Source organism: Dama dama, chromosome 27, assembly GCF_033118175.1.
Source record: "Dama dama isolate Ldn47 chromosome 27, ASM3311817v1, whole genome shotgun sequence".
Classification (NCBI taxonomy): domain Eukaryota; kingdom Metazoa; phylum Chordata; class Mammalia; order Artiodactyla; family Cervidae; genus Dama; species Dama dama.
In genome coordinates this window covers 14,571,889-14,586,577 of record NC_083707.1, presented here as the reverse complement: position 1 = coordinate 14,586,577, position 14,689 = coordinate 14,571,889, and the positions used below count along the sequence as shown (strand labels likewise).

At 36.7% G+C, this 14,689-nt stretch overlaps 1 protein-coding gene across 1 annotated transcript in view; it reads right to left on the bottom strand.

Moving 5' to 3' along the window:
* Positions 1-3,364: 3,364 nt before the first annotated feature.
* The window catches only part of SYT4 (synaptotagmin 4), a 142,879-nt gene continuing 131,554 nt past the window's right edge, over positions 3,365-14,689 (bottom strand). Inside the window, exon 4 of the mRNA XM_061131332.1 lies at positions 3,365-3,486. Within this exon, the coding sequence (XP_060987315.1) occupies positions 3,401-3,486 (86 nt within the window). The 3' untranslated portion in view covers positions 3,365-3,400. The remainder of the gene's footprint in view (positions 3,487-14,689) is intronic.

Genomic DNA, 14,689 nt, shown 5'->3' with positions numbered 1-14,689 from the left:
TCTGGGCCAGGAAGATCCTCTGGGGAAGGAAATGGCAACCATTCCATTATTCTTACCTGGGAAATCCCACAGACACGGGAGTCTTGTGGGCTATAGTCCATGGGGTCACAAAAGAGTTGGACATGATTGAGCAGCTAAAACAGCAACAACAGGTGTCAAGGACCATAATTCATGCTGTTCTTTCGTTTAGAACACTGCCCCAAAATCTCACCCTTAAAAGCCCCATTCATGCCATCCATCCCGACAGAATTCCCTTGGCCCATGCTGACATACAACCATGTTATTCATCATCCGTGACACTCATTTCACAATTATTCATCCACTTTTCTGTAGTTTCTGATATGTTGTTAGCTGAAAAATCTATGTGAAATGTTTAATATACTTGTTCATCTGTTTCCTCTAAATATCCTGACTAGAATATTTGGTCCTTTAGCATATGAATCACGTCTAGCCCTCTTCTATAGTACAGATAGCTTTAATATTACTTGTTAGTTGATTATTTTGATGAGGATTCTTTGAATATATCTGCTTATTTTGTAGGTGTAAAAATCCCATTTCTGAAAGTACTGCATCTTTTTTAATATTCTCCTCTCCTTCATCTCACTTTCTTAGGGAAAAATTAAAATTGGGGCAAAAGCTCCACATTTAGGAGAAAAGTACAGATCTTAAATTCTTGAAACATCCGTTTAGTCTGTACCTGACTTGAACTGAAACATGACTGAAAGGTCTAAATTCTTTAGGGAAGGTTAGAAGAAATCTGTGGGAAAGAAGCATTGTCCTATGACTATTGACAATGACATACTGAAGGAACTCATTTCATTTGAAAATACAATCGTCATGACAATTGCCTGCAATATTTGCAATTACCATTTGAGGAAAAGTCCTTAGAATCTTAGGATCATAAAAATACACCTGTGAGCGGCAAATTCAAGCCCTAAAGAGAAGTTGAAGTTTAACAGAAATAATGCTAACTCTTCAACCTAAAACAAAATTAAGTATCTATTTAAAATTATTTTTCAGGAAATAAGACTGAAAACAAATCTCAAGAGTTTAGTTGACAAATTCTACAGTATGATTCCTCTAAAACTCAGCATTAGTTTACACTAACAAAAATACCATCTCTATCACACTTTCCTGTGTTTTATACCTATCAGGTCGCAGCTGGAGTACACTCTTAAGTTCTGAATGAAATATGTAAAAGGATTATTCATACATTAAGGTAAATCTGAACCAGGATGACCAGGATGATACGAAGACTAGAAATCAAGTTACATGGTTAAGAATTATAAGAAATGATAATTATCAATAAAAGAGAAAATTTTAAAAAAGAAGATAGAGTTTTTTTAACATTTGAAGCACTAATGTCTGGACAAAGCACTGTTTATGTTGTAAAAGCAGTTGTAATCAGTGTATATTAAGAGAAGATTCAGCCAAAGAGAGAGATAGCTGACAAATTGAACTATGTACACAATGGGACCAGATGACTTCAGGTGTAGGACCCCCACTTAGGGTGCTATTCAAGCAAATATTGAGGAAACAGCTAATAATCCTACAAGGGATTCTAATTCTGCCCATAAGGAGGACACTGAGTTTGTTTCTCCTCATCTTGAGATATAGATGCAACAATAAAAGGCTAAGAAAGTGGACTTCAGTTCCAAAATAAAACTTAAGGTTATCATTAAATTAGTCAATGCTTTTGAGGCATTCTAATTCTTTTTAATTTGTTTAAAGATGTTTGTGGATGTCTGCACACAATATAGAGCTAACATGCAGTATCAGAGCAAAAACAATATGCTCTTCCTATGGTGTGTTTGGCTTCATTACTCAGTAGCTATATCTCAGATTTTGGCTACAGAGATAATAGACCGAGATAATTGTCAAGGAGGCTTTTAAAATGTAATGGTGTGGGATTGATGCCTATGTTTCTTTCCTTTTTTACATGCTGTGCTAAGCACATGCCATTAAGGTCAGGGAGAGAAAATAAACTTTATTCTTTGAAACCACAAGCAACACTAATTATTGTATAGCTCCTGAGAATGATGAGAGAAACCTATCATTTCACACATTTGTTTTTATTTTAGATGTTTATTTAATAAGTGTCACCCAACTTCTATTTTCCTTCATGAAGATGTCCCAGATATGATAAGGATTCAGTAAGACAAAAGCTGTTTTCAGCCTTATTGTCTCTTTTGTATTAACAAAGCCTCATTAAGACAGATAGCACAGGCCAACTTCTTTCTATGATCAACCAAAGATAAATATTCTGTGCCTTACCAGCTGAAAAGGAAATTCTTTATTTTTATCAGAGACTATGGTTGCTTAGCTTGAAACAAAAATCAATGGCTCCATTTTTATTTATTTATTTTTTATTAAAGCTGAACAAAACTCCAATGGCTCTCCAGTTATTTCCCTCCTACATAAATCTGACTTAAACAGCAAATGGCTAACAAACTGTATACACATGGAAATATAAATTCTATATAAACTATCAGAGATTTTAATGAGACTGTAAAATTAAATTTTCTTATTATAATCTTTTCAGATAAGTCATAAAAAGCTTAAATCCCAAGCTTATACCCAAATATTTACCTAATATAATGTGTTTTATCATCTCATGCTATGCTTCTCCCCAGACCTCATCGCATTTCATACTTTATAGACTCCTCATATGCTACATTCCATACCCCTTAGTTCACAGTAATCACCTATGTTTTTAGTTTTTATATTTTTATACCAATCATTTGAGAATCATATATTGCATTGTCACAGCATTTAACTTTTGACATGGGCCATCCTATTTCTTTGAATAGATTGAAATACCTATAAGAATGGAAACCATGTTTTGCACTGAGAGGTGTTCTTTGAGTGAGCAAATGGCAATAAAAAACAATGAACACATTTACAAGAGTTTATATATTGTGGTAGGGAGAGTCTTGGCTTCCCTCCCCCCACCCTCCACCAGTTCTGTTGTTTTTATTGTAGAAATAAAGCACATTGAACTAAACACTGGAGAGCTACCGCTTCCTTGTTTTGTGTTACTTCTATCCTCCATTTGAAAAAACATCCAGTCAAGATCAATCTTCATCCAGTCTGTGAGACCAAAAGAACCATTTTAGAGTCAAGATCAGCAATTGCAGCCCTGTTTCCATGTCTGCCCTGTTGCTGGACATAGTACGTCACGTTCTCTCTCTTCTCCTATGCAGACTGCCAGTAGCCATCAACCTGTAGAATTCTTCCTTCTGCTTCCACCTACCAACTTATTGCTCTGCTGCCAGCAGGCTGGGGTTGTGCCTGAATCCTAACCGCTGCATTTGCCATTCATTCTACAGCTGCACTATTGGGAGGAGGGGAGTTTAGAAGGGCACTGACCCCGAAAATTCTCAATACTTCTCACTCATCATCAGGAAGGGGGAAGAAGGAAAGTTTTTTCTCTGGGTATTTTTGTTTGTTTGTTTGCTTGCTTGCTTGCTTTGGCTCCTGAAAAGGCTGGCAAAGAACAGTAATAGTGAAAGCAGTTAGAATATTTCTTTAAAAACAATTTTAAAAATGCAAAACATTATGGAATTTAAAACACCACATTTTTGTTAATGTAGAAAGAATTGTCACCAGAGTTAGGCAGCCACCCCAAAACAGCATGGAAAAGGGAAATTGGTATAAAGGAAATAAAATACCACACAAAAATCCAAAACAAAACTGAAAACATTTCAAATTAAACCTGGAAGACTAGGAGATTCCAACAGCGGATTTCTGTCCACTACTGAAACATTTCAAAATCCAAGCTTCAAAGGTGCCTAAATGTATCTTAAATGAAATTTTGTTTTGTTTTGCTTTTTAAGAAAAAAGAAAGATGGGCATCTAGGTTGCTTCCATATCCTGGCAATTATAAACAGTGCTGCGATGAACATTGGGGTGCACGTGTCTCTTTCAGATCTGGTTTCCTCGGTGTGTATTCCCAGGAGTGGGATTGCTGGGTCATATGGCAGTTCTATTTCCAGTTTTTTAAGGAATCTCCACACTGTTCTCCATAGTGGCTGTATTAGTTTGCATTCCCACCAACAGTGTAATAGGGTTCCATGGCTGATTCATGTCAATGTATGGCAAAAACCACTACAATATTGTAAAGTAATTAGCTTCCAACCAATAAAAATAAATGGAAAAAATAAAAAGAAAGAAAGAAAGCAGTACCTGGTTATAAATCCTGCAATATATTACATTAAAAAAATCTTACTACAACAAAAACAAATTTTAAAAGAAATTAAACAAACAAACAAACAAAAAGAGTAGCAGCAAAGGTTACCTGTCTGAGCGCCTACATTTTCTTAGGAGGGGATCGTGTCTCACCAGCCATATAGCCTATAAACCTCCTCAAAAAGAGTGAGTGAGCCAGGAGTGAGCATCAGATGGCCAAAGTATTGGAGCTTCAGCTTCAGCATCAGTCCTTCTAATGAATATTCAGGACTGATTTCCTTTAGGATTGACTGGTTTGATCTCCTTGTAGTCCAAGAGACTTTCAAGAGTATTCTTCAACACCACAGTTCAAAAGCATCAATTCTTTGGCCCTCAACTTTCGTTATGATGCATTTCTCATATCCATACATGACTACTGGAAAAACCATAGCTTTGATTAGATAGACCTTTGTCAGCAAAGTGATGTCTCTGCTTTTAAATATGCTAAGTTTGTCATAGCCTTTCTTCCAAGGAACAAGCATCTTTGAATTTTGTGACTTCAGTCACTATCCACAGGGATTTTGGAGCCCAAGAAAACCAAGTCTGTCACTCTTTTCATTTTTTTCCCCACTTGCCTTGAAGAGATAGGACTGGATGCCATGATTTTAGGTTTGTTGAATGTTGAGTTGTAAGCCAGCTTTTTTTTTTTTTTTTTCCATTTATTTTTATTAGTTGGAGGCTAATTACTTTACAATATTGTAGTGGTTTTTGCCATACATTGACATGAATCAGCCATGGATTTACATGTGTTCCCCATCCCGATCCCCCCTCCCACCTTTCTCCCCATCCCATCCCTCTGGGTCTTCCCAGTGCACCAGCCCCGAGCACTTGTCTCATGTATCCTACCTGGACTGGCAATCTGTTTTCAAAAGGCTATTTAGTTACTCTTTGCTTCCTACCATTTGAGGTTATTGATATTTCTTCTAGAAACCTTCATTCCAGTTTGTGGGCCATCCAGCATGGCATTTCACACAATGTGCCCTACCTATAAGTTAAATAGCAAGGTGACAATATACAGTCTTGACGTACTCCTTTCAGAATTTTGAATCAGTCTGTTGTTCCATGTCCAGTTCTAACTGCTGCATCTTGATCTGCCTACAGATTTCTCAGGAGACAGGTAAGGAGGTCTGATATTCCCATCTCTAAGAATTTTCCACAGCTTGTTCTGATCCACATACTCAAAAGCTTTAGCATAGTCAATGAAGCAGAAGTAGATATTTTTCAGGAAATCTCTTGATTTTTCTATGATTCAGCAGTTGTTGGCAATTTGACATCTGGTTACTCTGCCTTTTCTAAATCCAGCTTGTACATCTGAAAGTTCTTGGTTGGCATGCTGTTTAAGCCTAGCTTGAAGGATTTTGAGCATTACATTGGTAGCACGTGAAATGAGTGCAATTTTGCAATAGTTTGAACATTCATTGGTATTGTCCTTTGGTGTTGGAAAGGATACTGACCTTATGCAGCCCTGGAGTCATTGCTGTGTTTTTCAAATTTACTGGCAGATAGACTACAGCACTTTAACAGAATCATCTTTTAGGATTTGAAAGAGCTCAACTGGAATTCCATCACTGCCCTTGGCTTTGTTTGGAGTAATGCTTCCTAAGGCCCACTTGACTGCACACTCCAGGATGTCTTCCTCTAGGTGAGTGACCACAGCATCTGGGCGATCTGCGTCATTAAGACCTTTTTTGTATAGTTCTTCTGTGTATTCTTTCCACCTCTTCTTAACTTCTTCTGCTTCTGTTAGGTACTTGCCATTTCTGTCCTTTATGGTGCCCATATTTGCATCAATTGCTCCCTTGGTTTCTCTAATTTGCTTAAAGATATCACTAGCCTTTCCCATCTGAATTAAATTCACCCATTTTAATCCATTTTTGTTCACTGATTCCTAAAAAGTTCATGCTTGCAATCTCCTGTTTGGCCATCTCTTATTTGTCCAATTTATCTTGATTCATGGATTTAACATTCCAGGTTTCAATGTGATATTGTTCTTTACAGCATCAGAACTTACCTTCAACACCAGATACATCCAAAACTGTATGTTATTTCTGGTTTGGCTCAGCCTCTTTGTTCTTTCTGGAGCTATTTCTCCACTGTTTCCCAGTAGCATATTGGACACCTACCCACCTAGGGGACTTATCTTTCAGTGTCATTTTTTTTTTTTTTTCCTTTTCATACTGTCAATGGACTTATCAGGGCAAGAATGTTGAAGTGGTTTACCATTTTCTTCTCCTGTGCACCACGTTTTGTCAGAACTGTCCACCATGACCCATCGATCTTGGATAACCTTGCATGGCATGGCTCATATCCAGGGACATATAACAAGGGGGAAAAAATTCATGGTCTAAAGGTACTGAAATCATACAGAGTCTATCCTCTTATCACTGTGGAATTACATTAGAAATCAATATCAAAAGATATTTGAAAATAATCCACATATTTTCAAGTTTAATATGACATTTACCAAGATAGATCTTTGACTTAGCCATTGAACACCTCAAGAAGGCTAAAAGACTGAAAAACACAGAATTATTGTAGAGAAGAAAACATTTAAGTGAGAAATTAATATCAAAGATATTTTTTAAATCCCATGTATTTGGAAATTAAATGTCCACTTTTAAATGACAAATGTATCTAAGAAGCCATAATAAGGAAAGTAAGTTCTAATGAGATGGATGAAACTGGAGTCCATTATACAGAGTGAAGTAAGCCAGAAAGATAAAGACCAATACAGTATACTAATGCATATATATGGAATTTAAAAAGATGGTAACAACAACCCTATATGCAAAACAGAAAAAGAGACACAGATGTACAGAACAGACTTTGGGACTCTGTGGGAGAAGGTGAGGGTGGGATGTTCTGAGAGAATAACATTGAGAAAAGTATATTATCAACGGTGAAACAGATCACCAGCCCAGGTTGGATGCATGAGACAAGTGCTCGGTGCTGGTGCACTGGGAAGACCCAGAGGGATGGGATGGGGAGGGAGGTGGGAGGGGGGATTGGGATGGGGAACACATGTAAATCCATGGCTGATTCATGTCAACATATGGCAAAAACCAATACAATATTGTAAAGAAATTAGCCTCCAACTAATAAAAATAAATGAAAAAAAAAAAAAAAAAAAAAGAAAGAAAGAAAGTTAAAAAAAAAGAAAGAAAAAGAAAATATCTGTAACAAAGTAAAAATGAAAGAGAATTTGTCAGAATGTGTTGCATGCAGCTGAAGCTGCTCAATGCAACTAAATACAATGTGGAACCTTCAAAAAGGTATGAAAACAAATAATGGACACTAGCATACAATTCTGTGAAATTTGAACAAAATCTGTATTTTAGTTAATGATACTGTATCAAGTTATTTTCCTGTTTTGGGGCTGTTTTGCCTTTACAACATAGTGTTTGTCTACATTTTTATAGTTGGATTGGAAGTTTCAAGCCTCATTCAATTTTTTTTCTAATTAGTAAAATAATAAACATTTTAGCTTTCAGCAATAATACTAGATGCCAGAATAAATGGAAGAATATCAAAGTTTTGATTGAATATAAATTAGAAATCTAGCTGACTCATTGGAAAAGACCCTGATGCTGGGCAAGATTGAGGGCAGGAGGAGAAGGGGACAACAGAGGATAAGATGGTTGGATGGCATCACCGACTCAATGGACGTGGGTTTGGGTAGACTCCCGGAGTTGGTGATGGACAGGGAGGCCCGGGCGTGCTGCGGTTCATGGGGTCGCAGAGAGTCGAACACGACTGAGCGACTGAACCGAAATTAGAAATCTAGGATTCTATACATACTTAGTCAAACAAGTAGAACAAAAATGTTATATTTTTTAACCAAGCAAAACTTCATAAGCTTTCTAAAATATATGTTTTATTGTATTACTATATATATATATATATGTATGTATGTATTAAAAAACTTTTCAACTACACTTGATAAAGCCTTGAAAAAGAACAACAAAAAAAGAGATGAAACTGGAAAACAAAAAATAAATGAATTGAGAGAACTGAATATGAAGTAGAAAAAGTGAAACAAGCTAGATTAAAAAAAAATCATATAGTCCAGTTGTTTTTCAACTTAATTGCTCAGTAGAATCACATCTGGAACTCTGAGGAATAAAACATTACCTTGGGCTTTTGCATTTTTCAAAAATCTCCAAGATAATTCTAATGTGCATCTGGATTTTAAAAAGTGATTGCAAGTTTTCTTTTTTTTAATTTTAGTATTTTTAAGTTATGAAAGTATGATAAGACAATTGCAGGAGACTTGGAAAATATAGAGTAAGCTTACATATAGTTCCACTATATGTAAAATATATAATATGTGTAAAAATATATTACAATCATTTTTTTCGAGTAGATAATTATTTTAGTTGGAGTTTCAGTATAAAACTCACAAGAATTAATAGAATGACTATATAGAGAAGCAGAAGGATCCAGTAGACCTGAAAAGTACTATGAACCAATTCAGCATAAAAAGATTTATATGATTTTCACACAACAGTAGTATATAAATTCTATTCAAGTTCCCATAGACTATAAATTAGGAGAAATTGGAAAATATCCAGTGACATAATACAGGATGCAAACATGTCATGGTCTAAAAGTATTGAAATCATACAAAGTCTGTTCTCTTATCACTGTGCAATTATGTTAGAAATTAATATCTAAAGATATTTGAAAACACCCACATTTTTTCAAATGCAGGGGGCTATTGCAGAGAAGAATGCATTTAAATGAGAAATTGATATCTAAATGAGAAATTAATTTTAAAGATACTTTAAACAAATCCATCTCATAGAACTGATTCAAATGAATTCTTTATAACAGCTAAGTAATATTTCATGGTGTATATGTACCACAGCTTCTTTATCCATTCATCTGCTGATGGGCATCTAGAAAATAAATGGAAAAAAAAAAAAAACATATATTTGGAAGTAAATGTCCACTTTTAACTGATGGCTATATCTAAGAAGTCATAGCAAGGAAAATTAGAAAATATTTGTAATAGAATAAAAATGAAAAAATAATTTACCAGAATTTGTTGTATGCAGCTAAAGCTGCTCAATGCAATCAAACAAAATGTAGAGACTTGAGTAAGGTAAGAAAAATTTTAAAATGGACACTAGCAAAAAATTTTGGGAAATTTGAACAAAATCTGTACTTTAGTTGATAATACTGTATCATTTGTCAATTTCCTGTTTGTTTGGTTTTTTACAACGCATTTCTCTGTATTCTCAAAGTTGAATTAGAAGTTTCAAGCCTCATTCAGTTTTTTTTTAAATGACTAAAAATAAATTTTCTAGACTTTTAGCAGTAATACTAGATGACAAAATATATGAAAATAAATCTAAGATTTTACTAAATAGAAATAGAAACCTAGCATTATATTCATACTACGTCAAACAAGTGGAATCAAAATGTCATAATTTTTTGAACTAAGCAAAAATTCATAAACTTTCTAAAATAGACATATATGTATTATGTATACAAAAGCTTTTATACTGTGCTTGAGAAACAGTAGCAAAAACAAGAGACAGATAATTGGAAAACATAAACTAAATGAAATGGGAGTGCTGAATATGAAGTAGAAAACCTGAAATAAACTAGATCATCATAGAGTCCAGTTGTTTTTAAACATGGCTGTTCATTAGAAAGATATCTGGAGTTTTGGAGAAAAATAGCAACACCTGGGCATTTGTATTTTTCAAAAAATTCCAAGAAAATTCTACTATGTTTCTATATTTTACAAGTTTTTCTATTAAATAGTAATTTTAGTGATGCTAAATTATATTATTTTCTGTTGACCAATCATGTTATAGTGGTATTAAGTGAATAATAGCTACATAATTACAATAGTATTGATTCAAGCCAGGCTTCAGGATTACATGAACCAAGAACTTCCAGATGTACAAGCTGGACTTAGAAAAGGCAGAGGAAACAGATCAAATTGCCAACGTCTATTGGATCATAGAAAAAGCAAGGGAAATTAAAAAAAAAAAAAGAACTCCTTTCGCTTCATTGACTACACCAAAGCCTTTGACTGTGTGCATCACAGCAAACTGTGGAAAATTCTTAAAGAGATGGGAATATCACACCCCTTTAGCTGTCTCCTGAGAAACCTTTTTGCAAAACAAGAAGCAACAGTTAGAAACAGACATGGAAAAATGGATTGGTTCAAAATTAGGAAAGAAGTGCATCAAGGCTGTATATTGTCACCCTGCTTATTTAACTTATATGCAGAGTACAACATGAGAATTTCCAGGCTGGATGACTCCCAGCTGAAATCAAGATTGTCAGGAGAAATATCAATAACCTTAGATATGCAGATCACACCACCCTAATGGCAGAAAGTGAAAAGGAACTAAAGAACTTCTTGATGAAGGTGAAAGAGGACAGTGAAAAAGCTGGCTTAAAACTCAACATTTTAAAAACAAAGATCAAGGCATCTGGTCTCATCACTTCATGGCAAGAAAACGGGGGAAAAAAGGAAACAGTGACAGATTTTATTTTGTTGAGCTCCAAAATCACTGTGGAAGGTGACGGCAGCCACAAAATTCAAAGATACTTGCTCCTTGGAAGAAAAGCTATGACAAACCTAGATAGTGTATTGAAAAACAGAGACATCATTTTCCTGACAAATGTCCATATAGTCAAAGCTATGGTTTTTCCAGTAGTCATGCACGGATGTGAGAGTTGAACCATGAAGAAAGCTGAGTGCTGAAGAATTGATGTTTTTGAATTGTGGTGCTAGAGAAGACTTGAGAGTCCCTTGGACTCAAACTAGTCAATCCTAACGGACATCTTCCCTGAATATTCTTTGAAAGGACGATGCTGAAGCTCCAATATTTTGGCCGCTGGATGGGAAGAGCCAGCCTTTTCGAAAAGACCCTGATGCTGGGAAAAATTGAGGACAAGAGGAGAAGAGGGGGGCAGAGGATGAGATTTGTGGCTTAACAATAACAATTACAATAGTAACAGATGTTTGTCAATTTCACAATCAATAGCCAGACCAAAAAAAAAAAAAAAAAGATTATTACAACTGCAAGTCATAATGGAAACAAGATTAACCTAACAATATGAAATAATTGCATGCAATTTAGGGGGTTAAGTAGAGTGGTAACTAGAAGTGTACACATGCACATGTTACCACTATCTATGTCCTTTTGTTGATGCACTTAATCCATTTTCAGTTAAGGTGATTATTGATATGTATGATCTTATTATCATTTTCTGAATTGTTTTGGATTTATTTTGTGTAGGTCTTTTCCTTCTCTTGTGTTTCTTGCCTAGAGAAGTACCTTAGTATTTGTTGTAAAGCTGATTTAGTGGTGCTAAATTCTCTTTTGTTTGGAAAGCTATTGGTTTCTCCATCAAATCTGAATGAGAGTTTTTCTGGGTAGAGTATTCTTGGTTGTAGGTCCTTCCCTTTCATCACTTTAAATATATCCTGCCATTCCCTTCAGTTTGTAGAATTTCTGTTGAGGAATCGGTTAATAATATTATGGTAGTTCACTTGTATGTTATTTGTTGTTTTCCATTGTGTTTCCAGTTCAATTACTATGTCTCAGTTTGTTTCCTCCTCGGATTTATACTGCCCAAGACTCTCTGCAGTTCCTGGACTTGGTTGACTATTTCCTTTCCAACATTAGGGAAGTTTTCAGCTATTGTTTCTTCAAATAGTTTCTCTGGTGCTTTCTTCTCTTTCTGGAACCCCTATAATGCTAACATTGGTGCATTCCATGTGGTTCCTAAGGTCTCTTAGGCTGTCTTTTTTTTTTTCATTCTTTTTTCTATTTTCTGTCTGCAGCAGTGATTTCCACCATTCTGTCCTCCAGGTCATGTATCCATTTTTCTGCCTTAATTATTCTGCTATTGACTCCCTCCAGTGTTCTGTTCTCTGTTTGTTCTTTAGTTCTTCCAAGTGTGTGGTAAACATTTCTTGCACCTTCTCAATCTTTACCTCCATTTTTTTCCCCCCATGTTCCTGGATCATCTTTACTATCATTATTATCTGAATTATTGTTTTCTGGAAGGTTGCATATCTCCACTTTATTTGGTTGTTTTGGGGAGTGTTATCTTATCCCTTCATCTGGGACAAAACAATCTGCTTTTTCATCCTAATTAACTTTCTACAATGTGATTTTTGGTTCAACTACAGTGGGATTGTGCTTCTTCTTGCTTCATCTGTCTGCTCTCTGGTAGATGAGACTAAGAGGCTTGTATAACCTCCCTTTTGTAAGGGGCTGGTGGTGTGAAAAACTGGGTCTTGGAAACCTATATGCAGGTTAGGAAGCAACAGTTAGAGCTGGACATGGAACAATAGACTGGTTCCAAATAGGAAAAGGAGTATGTCAAGACTGTATATTGTCATGCTGCTTATTTAACCTATATGTAGAGTACATCATGAGAAACGCTGGGCTGGAAGAAGCACAAACTGGAATCAAGATTGCTGGGAGAAATATCAATAACCTCAGATATGCAGACGGCACCACTCTTATGGCAGGAAGTGAAGAGGAACTAAAAAGCCTCTTGATTAAAAATGAAGCAGGAGAGTGAAAAAGTTGGCTTAAAGCTCAACATTCAGATAAACTAAGATCATGGCATCTGGTCCCATCACTTCATGGCAAATAGATGGGGAAACAGTGGAAACAGTGTCAGACTTTATTTGGGGGGGGGGGGGCTCCAAAAATCACTGCAGATGGTAATTGTAGCCATGAAATTAAAAGATGCTTACTCCTTGGAAGGAAAGTTGTGACAAACCTAGACAACATATTAAAAAGCAGAGACATTGCTTTGCCAACCAAGCTCCATCTAGTCAAGGCTGTGGTTTTTCCACTGGTCATGTATGGATGTGAGAGTTGGACTGTGAAAATGGCTGATCACTGAAAAATTGATGCTTTTGAACTGTGGTATTGGAGAAGACTCTTGAGAGTCCCTTGGACTGCAAGGAGATCCAACCAGTCCATCCTAAAAGAGATCAGTCCTGGGTGTTCATTGGAAGGACTGATGTTGAAGCTGAAACTCCAATACTTTGGCCACCTCATGTGAAGAGTTGACTCATTGGAAAAGATCCTGATGCTGGAAGGGATTGGGGGCAGGAGGAGAAGGGGATGATGGAGGATGAGATGGCAGGATGGCCTCACTGACTACATGGACATAAGTTTGAGTAAACTCCGGGAGTTGGTGATGGACAGGGAGGCCTGGCAGGCTGTGATTCATGGGGTCACAAAGAGTCAGACATAAATGAGCGACTGAACTGACTGACTGCCTGCCCTGGTGGGCAGTGTGCATTAAAACTTTAATCCAACTTTCCACTGATGGGTGGGGTTGGGCTCCCTCCCTGTTTGTTGTTTGGCCTGAGGTAACCCAAAGTTGGGGCCTTCAGGCACTATGGTGCTAAGGGGACTTCTCCCCCGTCCCAAGTGGCTCAGATGGTAAGGAATCTGCCTGCAACGTGGGAGGCCCAGGTTTGATCCCTGGTCAGGAAGATTGCCTGGAGGAGGGCATGGCAGCCCACTCCAGTGTTCTTGCCTGGAGAATCCCCATGGACAGAGGAGCCTTGCGGGGTACAGTCCATGGGGTCGCCAAAAGTTGGACACGACTGAGGGCCTAAGCACAGGGGGATTTACCCCAAGAAACTCCTCCCAGGGCTTCGGCTGCCAGCGCCCCATTTCTGAGGTGAGCCACTGCCAAAACACTTCCACAGAAGAGCCGCTAACGCCAGCATGTGGGTCTGGTCCAGTCTCCTCTGGGGTTACATCTCCTTTCCCATGGGTGTTCATGTGCACAAGATTTTGTGTGTGCCCACCAAGATTGGGGTCTCTGTTTCCTCCAGTCCATTGCTAGTCCTGTAATCAAGTCATACTAGTCTTCAATGTCAGATTCCCTGAGAATTCCCAGTCCATTTTTCAAATCCCCAGTAAGAGGAACTTGATATCAGGCTCAGAACCTTCACAACAGTGGGAGGACATCTGATATTATTGCTCTCAGTCTATGTGTCATCCACCAGTGAATATGAATATGATTTTATCATTATTGCATACCTACTATCATCTCACTGACTCATTTCAAAGACTACTTCTTTGCCTTTGGGTGTGGGGTATCCTTTTTGGGTGGATTTCAGCGTCCTCCTGTCAACAGTTCATTGTAATTTTGGTGCTCTCACAGGAGGAGATGAGCACACCTTCTCTAGTCCACCATCTTGAACCAGAAACCTCTATAGGTTTTTCTATTAAATGCTAGTTTTAGTGATATAGAATTCTATTCTTTTCTATTGACCAATTATGATATAATGGTATTAAAATGAATAATACTTATATAAGCACATACATTCAATACAATAGCATTGTACATACATACATACAATAGTAAAAGATGTTTGCCAGTTTTCACAATTAATAGAAAATATAAGATAATTAAAATTCCAAACCATAATGGAAACATGATTAACCTAATA